The 20,876-nt window shown below is 50.2% G+C and overlaps 2 protein-coding genes across 3 annotated transcripts in view; both read right to left on the reverse strand.

Annotated features, from left to right (window-relative positions):
* The window catches only part of FBXO38 (F-box protein 38), a 65,064-nt gene extending 64,639 nt beyond the window's left edge, over window positions 1-425 (reverse strand). For both annotated transcript variants that reach the window (XM_029050155.2, XM_029050157.2), the window contains exon 1: window positions 307-425. The gene's annotated coding sequence lies outside the window, so the exon portion shown is untranslated. The remainder of the gene's footprint in view (window positions 1-306) is intronic.
* A 12,613-nt stretch (window positions 426-13,038) lies between these two features.
* LOC103171499 (ovomucoid-like) lies at window positions 13,039-19,295 on the reverse strand. Its single transcript, XM_007673324.2, has 4 exons — window positions 19,130-19,295; window positions 16,603-16,628; window positions 15,010-15,140; window positions 13,039-13,226 (listed from the first exon to the last, which is right to left on the reverse strand). The coding sequence occupies exons 1-4, from the start codon at window positions 19,173-19,175 to the stop codon at window positions 13,181-13,183; spliced, it is 249 nt and encodes an 82-aa protein (XP_007671514.1). The 5' UTR covers window positions 19,176-19,295; the 3' UTR covers window positions 13,039-13,180.
* Between the last annotated feature and the right edge of the window lie 1,581 nt (window positions 19,296-20,876).

Here is a 20,876-nt window from a genome sequence, read left to right on the forward strand (position 1 = left end):
GTGAGAGAGAGAGAGAGAGAGAGAGAGAGAATGGTGCGAAGGGACGCCGTGTGTTGGCGGCGTCCCGGGGGTGGGGGGGGGGGAGGCCCCTGTGCCCGGGCGGGTCGGGGCCAAAGGGGGCTTCGGGTTTGTGCCCGGGGGGTGGAGGAGGAGGAGCCCCGAGGAAGGCCCGGCTCCCCCTGCTCCCGTCGGGCCTGCACGGGGCGGCCAAGGTGCCCCCGCCCCCGCCGCCGGACGTTGGGGGCTGTAGTGGACGCCCCTCCCCGCCCCTCCCCCCTTCCCTCAGCCGCCGCCCTCGGGCCTTACCTGGCCCCGCCGGCCGCTGCCTGGTATTGGGGCGGAGGGGGAAGGGAAGGGAAGGGGAGGGGAGGGGAAAGGGAGGGAGAAACGCCCGCCGACGACGCTTCCTGCTCTGCTCGGCCCGGCCCGGCCCTGCCCGGCCCCGCCGCCGCCACCGCCCCTTCCGCCGTCCCGCCCCGCCCCGCCCCGCCCCGCCCCGCCGCCATCCGGGGCCCGCCGGATGTGGAGCCATGTTGGCGGCCGGCCGCACCCGCCCTCCGCGGACCTTCACGGACGAGCCGTGTCGGGGGCGGGGTCGAAGGGGGGAGTGGTGAGGGGAAGGCGGCGGCCGGGTGGGGAGGGACGCCTCTTGGAGGGCCTGGGGGGGGGGAAGAGGCCGCCATGTTGGGGGTGGTTCCACCCGCCAGGGCGGCCGACCGCGGCGGCCATGTTGGGTGTGGCGCCCGATTTGAGTGACAGGAGACGGTGGCGGCCATGTTGGGGGTGGCGCCCCCTTTGGCCGGGGGGAGGCTGGCAGCCATGTTGGGTGTGGCGCCTCTAGGCGGGGAGGTTGGCAGCCATGTTGGGTGTGGCGCCTCTTGGACTGGAGAGGGAGTTGGCAGCCATGTTGGGAGCGACTCCCCGGGCGGGGCGGTTGAGTGTGGCAGCCATGTTGGGTGTGGTGCCCCCTTTGAGTGGCAGGGGGAGGGGGATGGCGGCCATATTGGGTGTGGCTCCATGGGCAGGGGCGGCGGAGTGCGGCAGCCATGTTGGGTGTGGCGCGCCTTTGAGTGGCAGGCGACGGCCATGTTGGGTGTGGGTCCCCCGGGGCGGGGCGGTTGCGCGCGGCAGCCATGTTGGGTGTGGCGCGCCTTTGAGTGGCAGGCGGCGGCCATGTTGGGTGTGGCTCCCCGGGGGGCGTGGCGGCTGCGCGCGGCAGCCATGTTGGGTGTGGCGACCCCTTTAGGTGGCAGGGGGGTGTGGCGGCCATGTTGGGTGTGGCGTCCCCTCTGATTGGCAGGAGGGATATGAGAAGCAGCCTGGCTCAGTGGAAAGAGCCCGGGCTTGGGAGTCAGAGGTCATGGGTTCGAATCCCAACTCTGCCACTTGTCAGCTGGGTGACTGTGGGCAAGTCACTTCACTGGGCCTCAGTGACCTCATCTGGAAAATGGACTGTGAGCCTCACATTATTATTATATGTGTATATAGGTAAATGTCTATCTTACAGTCTGATGACTTCAAAAGAACCCTCGCAAGGAAGAGGTGGTGCACACAGGGTGTGCTGGGGGCTCAGAGTGGCGCTCGGTTCTCCGCCCCTTGGCCTCCTTCTTGGCTTCCACCCACCTCCGCCTTCCACCGACACACCCAACATGGCCACCGCCGCCTCATAATGCTGTTGGTATTTGTTAAGCGCTTACTATGGGCCAAGCGCTGTTCTGAGCACAGGGGAAGATACAAGGTCATCAGTTTGTCCCACATGAGGCTCACAGTCTTCATCCCCATTTGACAGATGAGGTCACTGAGGCCCAGAGAAGTGAAGTGGCTGGCCCGAGGTCACACAGCTGACAAGCGGCAGAGCCGGGATTAGAACCCGTGACCTCTGACTCCCGAGCCCGGGCTCCTTCCACTGAGCCACGCCGCTAGAGTTACCAAAGATGTGCAGGTGGGCCACAAAAAGCCACCCAAGTGACCCAAAAGTTAAAAAGTGAGTCTCACTCATTCACTCGGTCGTATTTCTCGAGCGCTTACTCTGTGCGGAGCGCACTGGACTAAGCGCTTGGAAAGTACAGTTCAGCAAGAGACAACCTCTGCCCACAACGGGCTCACAGTCTCAATCCCCATTTGCCAGATGAGGTAACTGAGGCCCAGGAAAGTGAAGTGAGTTGCCCAAGGTCACACGGCAGACAAGTGGCGGAGAGGCCAAGAAGGAGGCCGAAGGGCAGAGAATGGAGTGCAAGTCTGAGGGAATCCCCACAGCCCTGACCGCACGATGTGTGCACCACCTCTTATTTTCAAGGGTTGTTTTGAAGTGGTCATGCTGTAGGGTATATAGTTACATATACCCTACATATAATAATAATAATAATAATAAAAATGTTGGTATTTGTTAAGCGCTTACTAGGTGCCGAGCACTGTTCTAAGCGCTGGGGGAGATACAGGGTCATCAGGTCGTCCCACGTGGGGCTCACACACTTTTAATCCCCATTTTACAGATGAGGGAACTGAGGCACAGAGAAGTGAAGCGACCTGCCCACAGTCACACAGATGACGAGTGGCAGAGCCGGGAGTCGAACTCATGACCTCTGACTCCGAAACCCAGGCCCTTTCCACTGAGCCACGCTGCTTCTCCACACATACCCGCGTACATACGTGTGTATAGTTACCAAAGATATGCAGGTGGACCACAAAAAGCAGTCCAAGTGACCCAAAAGTTAAGAAATAAGTCTCACTCATTCACTCAATCGTATTTATCAAGCGCTTACTGTGCGCGGAGCGCACTGGACTAAGCGCTTGGAAAGTACAATTCGGGCAACAGAGACAACCCCTGCCCACAACGGGCTCACAGGCTCAATCCCATTTTCCAGATGAGGTAACTGAGGCCCAGAGAAGTGAAGTGAGTTGCCCAAGGTCACCCAGCTGACAAGTGGCAGAGCTGGGATTAGAACCCATGACCTTCTGACTCCCAGGCCCCCTGCTCTATCTACTACTGGCCCAAGGTTGTACATCAGGCAAGTGGCAGAGTCAGGATTAGCACCCAGGTCCTCTGACTCAAGGGCCCTTGCTCTTCCCTCTAGGGCATGCTTCTTCTTAATGAGATTATTCTCATTAGTATGTGTAATTTATTCATTAAAAGGTAAACAATTTAACATTCTGTGGTATTCGTTTTTACTCCGCTTTATGCAAGACCTGTTAGGATTTCAAATGGAGGAAAAAATCATAAAGTATATTAATTTTGCAGGGTTCTTACGAGGAAGATGTTGGCCAGTTCTCTTTCCCTGAGGAGCCCTAATGAAAGGAAGTGGATGTGAATCAAATAACAACAATAATGATTTTGGTATTTGTTAAGCGCTTACTATGTGCCAAGCACTGTTCTAAGCAGTGGGTAGATACAAGGTAGTCACGTTGTCCCACGTGGGGCTCACAGTCTTCATCCCCATTTTACAGTCGAGGGAACCGAGGCACAGAGAAGTGAAGTGACTTGCCCCAGGTCACACAGCCGATCAGTGGCGGGGATTAGAACCCACAACCTCTGACTCCCAAGCCCGGGCTCTTTCCACTGAGCCACGTTGCGTCTCTAGTTAATGCTAGAGGGTTTCCAGGTGGGAAGAAGGAAGAATTCCTTGACTGATTGGGGGCTGAAATATTGAACGGACTCTCAAGTAAGGATTTGGCTTCTCTGTCCCTGGAGATCATTAAGTCAAGGATGATGCTTTAGGAAAATGATCCAACAGCAGAAAGAAGTATGAACTGGAGCGAAGAGAGGTGGACAAGACATTTAACGTCTCTGTACTTTACTTACCTCATCTGCAAAATGGGGATTAAAATGTGAGCCCCAGGTGGGGCATGAACGGTGTCCAACCTGATCAGCTTGGAGCTCTAATAATAACGGTATTTGTTAAGCACTTACTATGTGCCAAGTACTGTTCTAAGCACTGGGGTAATAATAATAATAATAATAATGTTGGTATTTAATAATAATAATAATAATGTTGGTATTTGTTAAGCGCTTACCATGTGCAGAGCACTGTTCTAAGCGCCGGGGGAGATACAGGGTCATCAGGTTGTCCCACGTGAGGCTCACAGTTAATCTCCATTTTACAGATGAGGTAACTGAGGCACAGAGAAGTTAAGTGACTTGCCCACAGTCACACAGCTGACAAGTGGCAGAGCTGGGATTCGAACTCATGACCTCTGACTCCCAAGCCCATGCTCTTTCCACTTAGCCACGCTGCTTCTGTTTTTGTATTTGTTAAGCGCTTACTATGTGCAGAGCACTGTTCTAAGCGCTGGGGTAGACGCGGTCATCAGGTTGTCCCACGTGAGGCTCACAGTTAATCCCCATTTTACGGATGAGGTAACTGAGGCACAGAGAAGTGACTTGCCCACGGTCACACAGCTGACAAGTGGCAGAGCCTGGATTCGAACCCATGACCTCTGACTCCCAAGCCCGGGCTCTTTCCACTGAGAGAATGTTGGTATTTGTTAAGCGCTTACTATGTGCAGAGCACTGTTCTGAGCGCTGCGGTAGATAGAGGGTCATCAGGTTGCCCTATGTGAGGCTCACAGTCTTCATCCCCATTTTCCAGATGAGGTCACTGAGGCCCAGAGAAGTGAAGTGACTTGCCCACAGGCACACAGCTGACAAGTGGCGGAGCCGGGATTCGAACCCGTGACCCCTGACTCCCAAGCCCGGGCTCTTTCCGCTAAACCACGCTCTCCCAGAGTTTAATAAAGTGCTTGGCACAGAGGTAAACCCTTAAATACCATTTTTTAAAAGAAAGGCTGGAGGCAGAGGCCAGGGAAAAGGCTGATGGGGTCATCGGACTGGGAAAACGGGGATACGATAGGTTCCTGAACTAATACGGTGGCTATTTCATCCGTTCGATCATATTTATGGAGCGCTTACTGTGTGCAAAGCACTGCACTAAGCACTTGGGAGAGTAGGATACAACAAAAGGTAATGTTGGTATTTGTTAAGCGCTTACTATGTGCAGAGCACTGTTCTAAGCGCTGGGGTAGACACAGGGGAATCAGGTTGTCCCACGTGGGGCTCACAGTCTTCATCCCCATTTTACAGATGAGGTCACTGAGGCCCAGAGAAGTGAAGTGACTCGCCCACAGTCACACAGCTGACAAGTGGCAGAGCCGGGATTCAAACTCATGACCTCTGACTCCAAAGCCCGTGCTCTTTCCACTGAGCCCTGCTGCTTCTCTAAAAGACAAATTCCCTGCCCAAAATAAGCAGTTTGGGTGGAGAGGAAGGTGTGGAAGCTGGGAAAACTCAAGAAGATTTGGCGATGGACTAAAAACGGAGGCGGGGAAAGAGGGGAGTCAGTTATATTTGATCAGTTATATTTCTTGAGTACTTACTGTATGCAGAGAACTGATTCTATTTCTCGTGATAATGTTCTCTCGTCTCCGTTCTGTTTCGCTCTGCTGTCCGTCTCCCCCGATGAGACCGCGAGCCCGTCGCTGGGCAGGGATTGTCTCTATCTGTTGCCGGATGGTCCGTTCCAAGCGCTTAGTCCAGTGCTCTGCACGTAGTAAGCGTTCAATAAATACTATCGAATGAATGAACTGTACCAAGCAGTTGGTTGGGTGCAACATAAGCGATTTAGCGGACACGTTCCCCGACCACGGCGAGTCCGCCGTCTAGTCACTGCGGTATTTGTTAGCGTTGGTGTCTGTTAAGCGCTTACTAGGTGCCGAGCGCTGTTCTAAGCGCTGGGGGAGATACAGGGTCATCAGGTCGTCCCACGTGAGGCTCATAGTCTTCATCCCCATTTTACAGATGAGGGAACTGAGGCCTAGAGAAGTGAAGGGACTCGCCCACAGTCACACAGCTGACAAGGGGCAGAGCCGGGAGTCGAACTCATGACCTCTGACTCCGAAGCCCAGTCGTTAAACACCTACCACGTGCCAGGCTCTGTACTAAGCCCTGGGGTAGATACGAGCTGGTCAGGTTGGACGCAGTCCCTGTCCCACCTGGGTCTCGCAGCCTTAATCCCCATTTTACAGATGAGGTAACTGAGGCACAGAGAAGTGATGCGACTTGCCCAAGGTCACACAGCAGACAGATGGCGGAGCCGGGTGCTCTTGTCGCTGGGCCACGCTGCTCTAGGTAAACCTAATCGGAATATCACTGGACCCTCCATTTAGTCAAGCGCTTAGTACAGTGTTCCGCGTACAGTAAGCGCTCAATAAATACGATCGAATGAATCAATGAATTCCCCTGCCTTCATAATGTCGGAATTTGTTAAGCACGTACTATGTGCGGAGCACTGTTCTAAGCGCTGGGGGAGATACGGGGTCATCAGGTTGTCCCACGTGGGGCTCACAGTCTTCATCCCCATTTTCTAGATGAGGTTAACTGAGACCCAGAGAAGTTAAGTGACTTGCCCACAGTAGCTGCCAAGTGGAGGAGCCGGAATTCGAACCCATGACCTCTGACTCCCAAGCCCGGGCTCTTTCCACGGAGCCACGCTGCTTCTCTAAGCCGCGCCGTGTGCAGTTCCAATCCAAACTCCAAAGGGCCGCTTTGGAGAAACACAATATCACTTTTTGGTTCTCTTTGTGCGACTTCTTTCATTACGGCAGGTAATTACAGGTCATTTCCTTAGGAAGAAAGGAAGTGGAAGAAGAGAAAGAAAGGAGAGTTAGTGGTGAATTTGAAAATAACCATTCCAAGAAATCCAATCTTTCCAGAATGGATCATTTGAATTACATCACATGGAAAACGAAACCCACAAGTCGCTTAACTTCTCTGTGCCTTAGTCGAATCACCTGTAAAACAGGGAAATTAATAATAATGTCGGTATTCGTTCAGCGCTTACTACGTGCCGAGCACTGTTCTAAGCGCTGGGGGAGACCCAGGGGAATCAGGTCGTCCCACGTGGGGCTCACGGTCTTCATCCCCATTTTACAGATGAGGGAACTGAGGCCCAGAGAAGTAAAGTCAGCTGTGTGACTGTGGGCAAGTCACTTCACTTCTCTGGGCCTCAATTCCCTCATCTGTAAAATGGGGATGAAGACCGTGAGCCCCACGTGGGACAACCTGATGAGCCTGTGCCTCCCCCAGCGCTTAGAACAGTGCTCGGCACAGAGTAAGCGCTTAACAAATACCAACATTATTATTATTATTATTAAGCGACTTGCCCACAGTCACCCAGGTGACAAGTGGCAGAGCTGGGATTCGAACTCCTGACCTCTGACTCCAAAGCCCGGCCTCTTTCCCCTGAGCCACGCTGAAGACTGAGGCCCACGTGAGACCGGGACTGTGTCCCACCCGATTTGCTTGTATCCACACCGGTGTTTACTACAGCGCCCGGCACGTAGTAGGCGTTTAACAAATACCATAAAGCGGATCTAACGTGAAGTCTCTACACAGCGTGTTGCGTACTGAGCGTTAGCCAGGTAAAAGGATGCAGTATTAAAATCAGTCAGGAGGTGGAAGAGTAAGCCAAGACATCGCCTGAAGCTGAGCCAGAGGTAGCCAGTCTGTTTTGTAATTTACTTTTTAAAAAGGAAAAATTGTAAATTCATTCTAAATATTCAGTAGGATTTATTGATAAGTTGGTATTTGTTAAGCGCTTACTCTGTGCAGAGCGCTGTTCTAAGCGCTGGGGTAGACACAGGGGAATCAGGTTGTCCCACGTGGGGCTCCCGGTCTTCATCCCCATTTTACAGAGGAGGGAACTGAGGCCCAGAGAAGTGAAGCGACTCGCCCACAGTCACCCAGCTGACAGGTGGCAGAGAGGGGATTTGAACTCGTGACCTCTGACTCCAAAGCCCGTGCTCTTTCCACTGAGCCACGCTGCATACCGTGGGCAGAGCACTGTACTTGTCAGCCGTGTGACTGTGGGCGAGTCACTTCACTTCTCTGGGCCTCAGTTCCCTCATCTGTAAAATGGGGATGAAGCCTGTGAGCCTCACGTGGGACGACCTCATTCCCCTGTATCTCCCCCGACGCTTACAACAGCGCTCTGCACATCGTAAGCGCTTAACAAATACCAACATTATTACTAAGCGCTCGGAATGGACAAATCGGCAACAGATAGAGACGGTCCCTGCCCTCTGACGGGTTTACGGTCTAATCGGGGGAGACGGACGGACGAGAACAATAGCGATAAATTGAATCGAGGGGATGAACATCTCATTAAGACAATAGCAAAATAAATAGAATCAAGGTGATGTACATTTCATTAACAAAATAATAGAATCAAGGCGATGTGCATCTCCTTAACCAAATAAATAGGGTAATGAAAATATATGCAGTCGAGCGGACGAGTACAGGGCTGAGGGGAAGGGAGAGGGGGAGGAGCGGAGGGAAATGGGGGGAAAAGAGGGTTAAGCTGCGGAGAGGTGAAGGGGGGGGAGCAGAGGGAGAAGGGGAGCTCAGTCTGGGAAGGCCTCTCGGAGGAGGTGAGCTCTAAGTAGGGTTTTGAAGAGGGGAAGAGAATCGGTTTGGCGGAGGTGAGGAGGGAGGGCGTTCCGGGACCGCGAAGGACGTGGCCCGGGGGTCGTCGGCGGGACGGGCGAGACCGAGGGACGGTGAGGAGGTGGGCGGCGGAGGAGCGGAGCGTGCGGGGTGGGCGGTGGAAAGAGAGAAGGGAGGAGAGGTAGGAGGGGGCGAGGTGATGGACAGCCTCGAAGCCTAGAGTGAGAAGATTTTGTTTCCTGCGGAAACAAATCGGCAATAAATAGGCAAGTCATCTTTCCCCACTCCACTTGCCTCATAGACTTAACCCACGCTTACCGTGGGTTAAGCAGTGTTCTGAGCGCTGGGGTAGATACAGATTTATCAGTTAAATAAAATGAAATTGGGGTATCTGTTAAGCGCTATGTGCAAAGCGCTGTTCTAAGCACCGAGGGATACAAGGTGATCAGGTCGTCCCCTGTGGGGCTCTCAGTTTTAATCCCCCTTCGACAGATGAGGTCACTGAGGCACAGAGAAGTTAAGCGACTTGCCCAAGGTCACAAGGGAGCCGGGATTAGAACCCATGACCTCTGACTCACAAGCCCGCGCTCTTTCCACTGAGCTACGCTGCTTCTCTTCAGCTGCTTCGGTTGGACGTAGTCCCCGTCCCACAAGGGGCTCACAGCCTGAATTGGAGGGATGAGGAGGATTTAATCCTCATTTTACAGATGAGGTAACTGAGGCCCAGATAAATTTATTTGCTCAACACCACCCAGCAGGCAATTGGCAGAGCTGGGGCTAGAACCCAGGTCCTCTGACTCCCAGGCCCGCGTTCTTCCCTCTGGGCCGTGCGGCTTCTCTGACTTAAATCTCAGATGCAGTAAAAGCTTAATTTCTCCGTGAAAACGTACAGTGTGAAGCGGCCAAGAGAAAGTACATTTCCTAAGAATGTAAAATAGATTAAAGGATCGCCCATATTGGGAAGTTGCTCTACACAAATGAAAAACATTTTAAAGGACATACTATTTTTATTAGTGATTTTGACCTTTTAGTTATTTACCCTAAGAAATCCCCACCCTAACGTGCTGGAAGTGTCCAAGTGCCACATAAATGTAAGAAGTGCCACCATCGACTCCATTCATTCTAGCTAATCAAATCCACATTAATCAAGAGAAACCCAGAAAACACTATGCTCCGCTTCCGGGAACGACCTCCCTCCCTCCAGTAATTTGGGCATTCGGGGTCACTTACGTAAACGAATGACTGTCGAAATGGCCACTGGCGAAGAAAATCTCACGGACTCTGCGTCGTGTTCAAGCGGGGATGCCGGAGACAAGTTTATTTCTACTCGTAGTAATTGGGAGTGGAGTTTGACAGAGTTTTGTCTGTTAATCAAAGATCCACTCTATTCAATATGAAGTTTCTTCATATACAGTTGGTGAGCAGAGAGCGCAGTGCATGATTTTAGGACAGACAGCAGTGAATTCTCATCTCGGGGCAATTACCCAGCCCTGCTTTTTTTTTCTGGTATTTATTAAGCGCTTACTAGGTTCGAGGCATTGTACTAAGCACTGAGATGGATACGAGCAAAGGAGGTTGGACCTGGGGCTCAAACTGTTAATCCCCTTTTTATAGGTGAGGTAACTGAGGCCCAGATAAGTTAAGTAACTCGCCCAAGGTCACAGAGCAGGCAAGTGGTGAGTCTGGGATTAGAACCCAGGTCCTTCCGACTCCGAGGGCCTGGCTCTCTCCACTAGGCCACGCTACTTCTCCTATAATTTGTTCTTTTATTCTCTTATAATAGAGACCAAGTGAGCAGATACCAAGCCCCGCCTCTGATCTCATCAACGGGCCGGGGCTTTCCGGCTGGACAAAGGAGGAAAGCTCCATCCTAACTTGAAACCTTTACTATTTATTAATTCATTCATTCAATCGTATCTATTGAGCGCTTACTGTGTGCAAATCACTATACTGAGCTCCATCTTACCCGGAGTCCTTTAATATTCGTTCATTCGACCGTATTTATTGAGCGCTTGCTGTGCGCAAAGCACTGTACTAAGCTTCATCCTATCTTGAGACCTTTAATATTCACTCAGTCGTATTTATTGAGCGCTTTGTGTATGCAGAGCACCGTACTAAACACTTAGGATAGAGCAATCTAACAATAAACAGAGACATTCCCCGCCCACGACCGGCTCACGGTCTAGCGGGGGAGGCGGACATTGATATAAAAAAATATACACATACGAACGTAAATCGCGGATATATACATAGGTGCCGTGAGGCTGGGAATATGCCAGGCAGGATGAGCAAAATGGGGAGGGTGCGTGCTCCAGCTGAGTGGGAAGCTCAGCGGCACTTGGGGTTTTCTCGTTCTGAGGCAATCGGCCGGGCCTAGAGGCAAAACGGCTCAGAGTGGCGGGTCAGAGAAAGAGGGAAACTGCAAGTGGATCACCCCACTTGCCCCGTGGAGTTGGCACCCGTGGCTGCCGACGTAATGAAGCCAAATTTCAGTAGATGCTTGAAGAAGATAGTTAATGATTAAGGAAATGAATATGTTGTATAGAGGACATAATAGTAATAATGTTGGTATTGGTTAAGCGCTTACTATGGGCAGAGCACTGTTCTAAGCGCTGGGGTGGATACAGGGTCATCAGGTTGTCCCACGTGAGGCTCCCAGTCTTCATCCCCATTTTACAGAGGAGGTCACTGAGGCCCAGAGAAGTAAAGTGACTTGCCCACAGTCACACAGCTGACAAGTGGCACTGTCAGGGTTCACACCCATGACCTCTGAATCCCAAGCCCGTGCTCGCTTAAGCGCCTGTGAATGGGAATGCAAAAGATGAAAATCTTTGGGAGGAGTCTGAAGGGGAGTGATTTCATTCAAGTTAACTTTCTCAAGACAAAAAAACCCCTCATGTCATAATAATAATTATGGCATTTGCTAAGCGCTTACTACTTGCCAAGCCCTGTTCTAAACACCAGTAGATACAAGATCATCCGGTTGCCCACGTGGGGCTCACAGTCTTAACCCCCATTTTACAGATGAGGTCACTGAGGCCCAGAGCAGTGAAGTGACTTGCCCACGGTCACACAGCTGACGAGTGGCACTGTCGGCATTCGCACCCGCAACCTCTGACTCCCAAGCCCGTGCTCTTTCCCCTGAGCCGCGCTGCCTCTCGACTGTCTGAGCCCGATCTCTTAACACGATGGCTCCTTGTGGAAGATCAGTTCATGATCGTGAAGCCGGAGACGAGAGCTTTGCTGTTTCCTCAACGCGATGAGGATTTCCAGCGACGCATCTACCAACTCTGTCACGTTCTGCCAAGTGCTCTAGGCTGTAAGCTCGTGGCGGGCAGGGAACGTGTCCAGCACATCTGGTAAACTGTACTCTCCCGAGCACTTAGCACACGGTAAGTGCTCAATAAATACCGTTGATGATTCCAGGCTAGTCTCAACGAGGGCAGAAGAGAAAAAACAGTGAAACTGAATCACCAATTAATGAGCCAAAAGGCTGTCCTCCGTATTAAAGTCTTAATCTCAGGAGATCGACCACGTAGCGTTTTGGTGGATGTTTGAATAGGTAGGTTCTCCGAATAGTTCACTGAAGTGCCTGTGAATGGGAATGCAAAAGATGAAAATCTATGGGAGGAGTTTGAAGGGGGAGGATTTCATTTGAGAATTAAACTTTCTCAAGACAAAAACCCCCCCTCATGTCATAATAGTGTGGCTCAGTGGAAAGAGCACGGGCTTTGGAGTTCAGAGTTCATGGGTTCGAATCCCGGCTCGGCCACTTGTCAGCTGTGTGACTTCGGGCAAGTCACTTAACTTCTCGGTGCCTCAGTGACCTCATCTGTAAAATGGGGATTAAGACCGGGAGCCCCACGTGGGACAACCTGATTCCCCTGTGTCTACCCCAGCGCTTAGAACAGGGCTCGGCACATAGTAAGCGCTTAACAAATACCAACATTATTATTAATAATAATAACTACGGCATTTGTTAAGTGCTTACTACGTGCCGAGCCCTGTTCTAAGCACCAGTAGATACAAGATCATCCGGTTGCCCACGTGGGGCTCACGGTCTTGAGCCCCATTTTACAGATGAGGGAGCTGAGGCACAGAGAAGTGAAGTGACTTGTCCAAGGTCATGCAGGAGACGAGTGTCGAATCCAGGATTAAAACCCATGTCCTCTGACTTCCAATCAGCGCTCTTTCATTCAGAAGTATTTATTGAGCTCTTACTATGGGCAGAGCACTGTACTAAGCGCTTGGAATGTACAGTTCGGCAACAGATAGAGACGATCCCTTCCAACCTGTGCTCTTTCATTCAATAGTATTTATTGAGCGCTTAGTATGTGCAGAGCACTGTACTAAGCGCTTGGAATGTACAGTTAGACAACAGATAGAGACCATCCCTCCCAACCTGTGCTCTTTCCACTAAGCCACGCCAGTTTCTTGATGTGAAGAAATAAAATAAACGTCACACGGATGGATAGCTTTGGATTTGCCAGCACCCTCTCACTGAAGGAACGGTGCGGTTTCTGTTTTCCGAGTACAGTTTGAAAGGTGCTATGTGACCCCCCCCCCAAAATCTTTAATTAATTTCCCTGTTAAAAAAAGACTTCAGTCAAATATTATTTATTAGGACAAGAAGGTAAAAATAGATGATAGGACCTCAATAAGGCGCCTGCCGAGGAGACGTTTCATTTCTCTGAAGGCACGGGCTAGTGGAAGGGTGAAACTAAAGAAACCACGTGGAACGAGTCAGCATTTTCCATGATGTTTAAATTGAATTCTGTTATTAGATTCACTAGAAAAAAAAATGAGAGATATTAGAGACATTCAGTTTGGGCCCATTTGACCCCGTGGACTGGGGATTGCCTCTCCTCTCGTCCCTCACCCCTCCCTCACCGATCCATCAACCCATCACCAAGTTGTCTGGATCCCAAAGGATTCCCTCAAGCCACTCAGCCCAGTTGCAGTGTCGGGGCCCGGGGAGGGGAGGCACGATTAGGAAAGAACGGCAATCACCAGATGCCCTGCGCACGGTTGGTACTCAATCAATGCTGCTGCTGCTGATTTTATAATAATAAAATAGCATAAGAATTTTAAATTTTATATTATAAAAATATCATACATCTGTTTTGCAACACAATGCTTTCATCTGGATCTATCCTAGGGGAGTTGATTTTCACAGGTGGAGATTTTCAGGAGAAAGTTCCACTTCCTTCATGATGCCTCCTAGGGCAAGACTGGCACCAAAAATCTCATTAAAGCTAGAAGTGAGGTTAAATAGACAAGGGCAAAGTTAACGCGGCCACACATATCCACCCCTACTTCTGAGTCTGTCTTGGGAATTTGCACACTGGCATGTTGACACGATTAACAGACAGTACCTCAGGTATTAATAGTAATAAAAATTGATAAAAAAAAAATATAATAATAATAATGTTGGTATTTGTTAAGCGCTTACTATGTGCAGAGCACCGTTCTAAGCACTGGCGGAGATACAGGGTAATCAGGTGGTCCCACGTGAGGCTCACAGTTAATCCCCATTTTACAGCTGAGGTCACTGAGGCACAGTGACTTGCCCACAGTCCCACAGCTGACAAGTGGCAGAGCCGGAATTCGAACCCATGACCCCTGACTCCCAAGCCCGGGCTCTTTCCACTGAGCCACGCTGCTTCTCTACCCGGGGCCCTTCGAAGTCTTCCAGAAACCGGTTGCCTCCCGCCGTACCTGTCCGTCTCCCGCTTCGCGCTCCCCGTTTCGACTCGGCCTGCGGCTTTGTGGAACCCTAACACCCGGTCTTCCCTCCCTTCTCTCCTGCGTGACCTTGGACAGGTCACTTCACTTCCCTGTACCTCAGTTACCTCATCTGTAAAATGGGGATTAGGATTGGGAACCCCATGTGGGACAGGGACTCTGTCCAACCTGATTAGCTTGTATCACCTCCGATGCTTTGAACAGTGCTTGCCACATAGTAAGCCCTTAATGAATACCATTATTATTATGACTGATATTATTGATACCTGAGGTACTATCAGTCGTGTCAACATGCGAGTGTCCAAATTCCTAAGACAGACTCAGAGTAGGGGTGGATATGTGTGGCCGCGTTAACTTTGCCCTTGTCTATTTAACCTTACGTCTGGTGTTAATGAGATTTTTGGTGCCAGTCTTGCCCTAGGAGGCTTCATGAAGATAGTGGAACCTTCTCCTGAAAATCTCCACCTGTGAAAATCAACTCCCCTAGGCCAGATCCAGACGAAAGCACTGTGTTGCAAAACAAATTTAAAAGTGAAGAAAACTGTCGTAGGCAAAAAAATCTGAATTGTCACCAAAAGGCCTAAACTCACGGGGAAACTTCCATAAGGAATAAAGCGGTATCGTTTAGTCCCAGAAAAACACATTTGGGGACGTGATTTTCCCAGCACAGCAATACGGCATATAAACGCCCTGGTACCTATGGGAGCTGAGCTTTTGGCCCTCACGTGGAAAAGAAAACATTCAGATAGAAAGGAGGAACCTTGGCCTGGCCCTCAGTGAATCTGTCCCACAGTTGGAAATTGTTTTATTTTTGTTTGTTTACTTACATTTGAACATAGCAAAGCACACAGAAATTGGGGTAGGTTCTGCCATCTGAGCCACAGATTAGATGAACCTTTATATAGCACAGACGTTGCTGATCTAGTGGTCTCTCTTGGTAATAGCTACAGGCAGTAACCTAAAATAAAACTGACAGGTCAAATCGTCTTTCATGTTTCCTTCCGTGGTTCAGACGACAAGAGGCGGGGAACTTTCTTCTTTTGCCTAGAGTGGTTAAAATAACAGTAACGACTCATCTCCATCTTCTGTCTCGGGTCAGGAGGGACAGCCCAAGAAGCAGCCCACCCCCTGGGGAGAAGCGGGCTTTCGTAAATATCCGCCTGTACCGACTGAGCTACCCTGGGACACCTGATGATGATAACTGTGGCACTTGTTAAACGCTCACCGGGTGCCAGACGCTGTACTAAGCTCTGGGGTGGATACGAGCCAATCTCGTTGGACACCGTCCCTGCCCACCCAGGGCTCACGGTCTCATTTTACAGATGAAGGAACTGAAGCCCAGAGAAGCGAAGCGACTCACCCAGGGTCACACAGCTGACAAGTGGCAGAGCTGGGATTAGAACGCAGTCCCTCTGACTCCCAGGCCCACGCTCTATCCGCTAGGCCGTGCTCCTTCTCTAAATACCCCTGAGTTACTTGGGGGCTATTCAGGAAGCCCGGTTTGGGCAGGCAATTGAAACCCAGTTGCCCCCGGGAGGGATCTGGGAGCATTTCAACCTTGGTTGGCCATCAACTCCGAGGCCCTGCTGGGCACCAAGTCTGCCTAGAATTCACCAATTCAATTCAAAAGGATTTATTGAGCGCTTCCTACGTGCAGAACACTGTACTAAGCGTTTGGAATGTGCAGATCGGCAACAGATGGAGACAGTCCCTGCCCACTGACGGGCTTACAGTCCAAATCAGAGAAGAGACTGTAAGCTCCTCGTGGGCAGGGAACACGTCTACCGACTCTGTTGTATCGGTAATAATTGTGGGATTTTTTTAAGCGCTTGCTATGTGCCAGGCACTGTGCTAAGCGCCGGATGGAATGCAAGCAAATCCGGCTGGAAACGATCCCTGTCCTACATGGGGCTCACAATCTTAATCCCCATTTTACAGATGAGGCAACTGAGACCCAGAGAAGTGAAGTGACTCGCCTGAGGTCACCCGGCAAGCGGGTGGCGGAGCCGGAATTAGAACCCGCGTCCTCCGACCCCCGGGCCCGTAATCTATCCACTAGATCACGCTGCTTCCATTGTACTCTCCCAAGCACTTAGCACAGTGCCCTGCACATAGTAAGTGCTCAATAAATACCACTGATGTGATACCCTCTTCCTGCAAATTCAAATGCAAATTGAGAAACATTGTGGCCTAGTGGATAGAGTATGGGCCTGGGAGTCAGAAGAAGCACAATTAGAAAATAAATCGTCTTAAAACTCAAGGAATTTCCCATAGCACCCTCTCTGTATCTGTACTTATCAATATCGCTTTTCACGATTCCGCCCGATCTTCTTTTCTAGAATAAATACAAATATTGCAAGCCAATGCCCTGGCTTGATGATGGCCGAAGTAATTTTTAGACGGGAAACAAATCCTCTTACCTTTTTCAGAGGGGTCGCGTATAGATCTGGAACAAAGAATAGAAATGCAGAAGAATGAAATAAAAGAGCCCAGTGTTGAGGTAACGATAGTAGAGTTCAAGATTGAGGTAGCATTTGTAAAACACGCTCTTCGGGTGCATTTGGAGCTTGAGAAGTACAGACTATCAATGTAACCCTTTTCCCCGCCCAAAAGGATACTGCGGGACCTCTAACGAGGGAGGAAAGACCTGGAAAACATGCTTTACGTGTTTTATGCGGACACATTCGCGCCTGCTAAACAGGATGTGAATAAGTTCATAAATGAAACTGTGAGCCTCAAGTGCGACCTGATGATCTTCTATCTACCTCACAGCTGCAATTCATTTATTTTTATTAATATCTGTCTCCCCCTCTAGACTGTAAGTTCGCTGTGGGCAGGGAACGTGTCTGTTTATTGTTATATTGTACTCTCCCAGGCGCTTATTCATTCATTCGGTGGTATTTATTGAGCATTTACTGTGTGCAGAGCACTATACTAAGCGCTTGGAGAGTACGATTTGGCAACAGGTAGAGACGCTCCCTACCCAACCACGGGCTCACAGTCTAGAAGCGGGGAGACAGACAACAAAACAAAACTCAGTGCTCTGCACGTAGTAAGCACTCAGTAAAAAGGATTGAATGAAATGCTGGATGAAGGTGAAGTGAGCTCCACTCTGTACGGTAAAAGAGTACAGGTGACAACAGGGAAAGAAAGTTGGGCAGAGGATAATAATGTTGGTATTTGTTAAGCGCTTACTATGTGCAGAGCACTGTTCTAAGCGCTGGGGGAGATACAGGGTAATCAGGTTGTCCCACATGAGGCTCACAGTGAATTCCCGTTTTCCAGATGAGGTACCTGAGGCCCAGAGAAGTGAAGTGACTTGCCCACAGTCACCCAGCTGACAAGTGGCAGAGCCGGGATTCGAACCCGTGACCTCTGACTCCAAAGCCCAGGCTCTTTTCACTGAGCCACGCTGCTACTCTAATGTGTTTTAGACTCCGGAGAACCCTACTTAAAAATTGAGCTTTTGTTTTGTTTTGTTTTTATCCACCAGCCCAAGACCAAAAATGATTTAGAACAATAGAGAATTCTCCGAGTAAAGCAGTTCAAGAATGCCGACAGGCAGAACAGGCCAATCAATAAATCAATAGCATTTATGTTAATAGTAGCAATAATAATTATATTTTATCGAGTGTTTACTGGGTGCCAAGCATTCTCCCCCGATTAGACCGTAAGCCCGTCAAAGGGCAGGGACCGTCTCTATCTGTGGCCCAATTGTCCATTCCAAGCGCTTAGTACGGTGCTCTGCACATAGTAAGCGCTCAATAAATACTATTGAATAAATACTACTGAATGAATGGAAGAGTACAATTCACTAGAATAGGTAATCACGGTCTCTGTCAGTATTCATTCGGTAGTATTTATTGAGCGCTTACTATGTGCAGAGCACTGGACTATTGGAATGGACAATTGGGCAACAGATAGCGACAATTTCTGCCCAACGACGGGTTCACGGTGTAAACGGGGGAGACGGACAGCAGAGCAAAAGAGAACAAAACAAAAACAAGGCAACAGCATCAAGATGTAAATAGAATCAAGGCGATGTACACCTCATTAACAAAATAATTAGGGTAATATATACAAGTGAGCACAGTGCTGAGGGGAGGGGAAGGGGGAAGAGCAGAGGATGGGGGGAGACGGGGAGCAAAGGGAAAGGGGGGGCTCAGTCTGGGAAGGCCTCCTGGAGGAGGCGCGCTCTCAGTCAGAGCTTATATAACCATAATAATGTCGGTATTCGTTTAGCGCTTACTATGTGCAGAGCACTGTTCTAAGCGCTGGGGTATACAAGGTAGTCAGGTGGTCCCACCTGAGGCTCACAATCTTCATCCCCATTTTCCAGAAGAGGTCACTGAGGCACAGAGAAGTTAAGTGACTTGCCCACAGCCACACAGCTGACGAGTGGCAGAGCTGGGATTCGAACCCACGAGCTCTGGCTCCCAAGCCCGTGCTCCTTCCACTGAGCCACGCTGCTTCTAGACAGACAATAAATTACAGTCGGATAAGTGCCGTAAGGGGCGGGTGAAAATCAAAACGCTTTTGGGTTACAGAGCCAAGCACATATAGGGGATGGGGAGGATATGAGGCCAGTGACGATCAGATCGCTGACAAGTGAGTCTCTGGCACAGGAAAGTCTCTTTTCGTAAGCTTTTAAGGATTTGGGCAAATTTTAAGGCTGTTCCTTATAATCGACCCATCCGTGCCAATTATCGAGCGCTTACTACGTGCAGGGCACTGTACTAACCACTTGGGAGAGTGCAATACGACAGAATTAGGAGACACGTTCCCTGCCCTTAACGAGCTTACGATCTAGAGGAGGCAGTGAACTGCATCATTCGTACACCGGGAATGTTTCCTTTTTTCAAGACAAACACTTCGAAAACCCTCTAGAAGATAGCTATCCCGATTTACGATGTCTTAGGAGCTGGGAAAAATTTCAAAAGTCATCACCTGAGAAATAAAGTGTCAAGAAGGGGAGCATCAAGGCCGTATTCATTTTCAGGAGGGAGAAGGTGACTCCATCGGCCAAAGTATTCTCCTTGAGCGCTTTCCGAGAATTAAAGCCTCAGAAGACTGAACTCAGTTGATATTAACAGGTAGGAACTCAGTAATCGCCATTTATGATGAGGATCCTGGCAATTATGAAGTCACGTTTAGAATGTTTTAGAGAAAAGGGACACCCAGCACAGGGTCGTGAAGAACACGGGGATTCTACGGGAAACGACCAGAAGGCTCGGACGATGGCATTAGAAGGTGATTCATACACTGAATGATAACAGTGTTGGTATCTGTTAAGCGCTTACTGTGTGCAGAGCACCGTTCTAAGCGCTGGGGTAGATACAGGGTAATCAGGTTGTCCCACGTGAGGCTCACGGTCTTAATCCCCATTTTACAGACGAGGTCGCTGAGGCACCGAGAAGTGAAGTGACTTGCCCGCGGTCACACAGCTGACAAGTGGCAGAGCCGCGATTCGAACCCATGCCCTCCGACTCCCAAGTCCGGCCTCTTTCCGTGAGCCACGAATCGGAGGATCGGCAAGTCATTTTATAGTAGTCGTTTCATCTTTTAACACCGCTTTCAATATCGAAGTTCAAATCAGTTGTTTTAGACCGTGAGCCCGTTGCTGGGTAGGGATTGTCTCTCTCTGTTGCCGAACTGTGCTTTCCACGCGCTGGGAAGCATCACGGACTCGTGGCTAGTGGGAGTCAGAAGAAGGTCATGGGTTCTAATCCCAGCTCGGCCACTCTTCTGCTGTGTGACCATGAGCAAGTCGCTTCACTTCTCTGGGCTTCAGTGACCGCTTCTGTAAAACGGGGATCGAGACCGTGAGCCCCATATGGGACAGGGACTGCGTCCGGCCCGATTTGCTCGTATCCGCCCCGGCCCTTGATACGGTACCTGCCCACGGTAAGCGCTCAACAGAGAAGCGGCGTGGCTCAGTGGAAAGAGCACGGGCTTGGGAGTCAGAAGATGTGGATTCTAATCCCGCCTCTGCCATTTGTCTGCGGTGTGACTGTGGGCAAGTCACTTCACTTCTCTGTGCCTCAGCGACCTCATCTGTCAAATGGGGATTAAGACTGGGAGCCCCACGTGGGACAACCTGATTACCTTGTATCTGCCCCAGCGCTTAGAACAGTGCTCGGCACACAGTAGGCGCTTATCAAATACCGTAATGATAATAACAGTGCAGCTAAACACCTGGTGCGTTGCATCCCACGTCTTTGAGACCGTGATTCTGGAGTTGCTCTATGCAGATAACTGGGCTTTAGAGTCACCATCACAAGACGATATGTCATATATGAATATATATGCATAACATCCTGCACACAGTAAGCACTCAGTACGTACCACTGATTGATTGATTGAGATGAGCACCAACTAATGATTTCCAGACCGTGTTCAATTCTGATAAAAACTTCATCTTACGCCTTTAAGAAACAAACACACTCTTGAAATCCTTTCACCCCGGTATCGCTTGTCAGAGAAGCATAAAAGGGTCAAAATGGGCACCAAAGGCTTCGTCTTCCCGGTAGAGACGGGGGTCTTGAAAGCACCTTCGGCCCTGTTCACTGAATGATTTCTAAGCTTCACTGTTCACTAAGCCCTCCCTGACTTATTTTATACAAGCTGGGATTTTGAAATCTCTTTCCCGTCTTTTTCATTAACCCGTGATTTAGGAATCAGATTCCGAGGCCCG

Source organism: Ornithorhynchus anatinus, chromosome X1, assembly GCF_004115215.2.
Source record: "Ornithorhynchus anatinus isolate Pmale09 chromosome X1, mOrnAna1.pri.v4, whole genome shotgun sequence".
Classification (NCBI taxonomy): Eukaryota; Metazoa; Chordata; class Mammalia; order Monotremata; family Ornithorhynchidae; genus Ornithorhynchus; species Ornithorhynchus anatinus.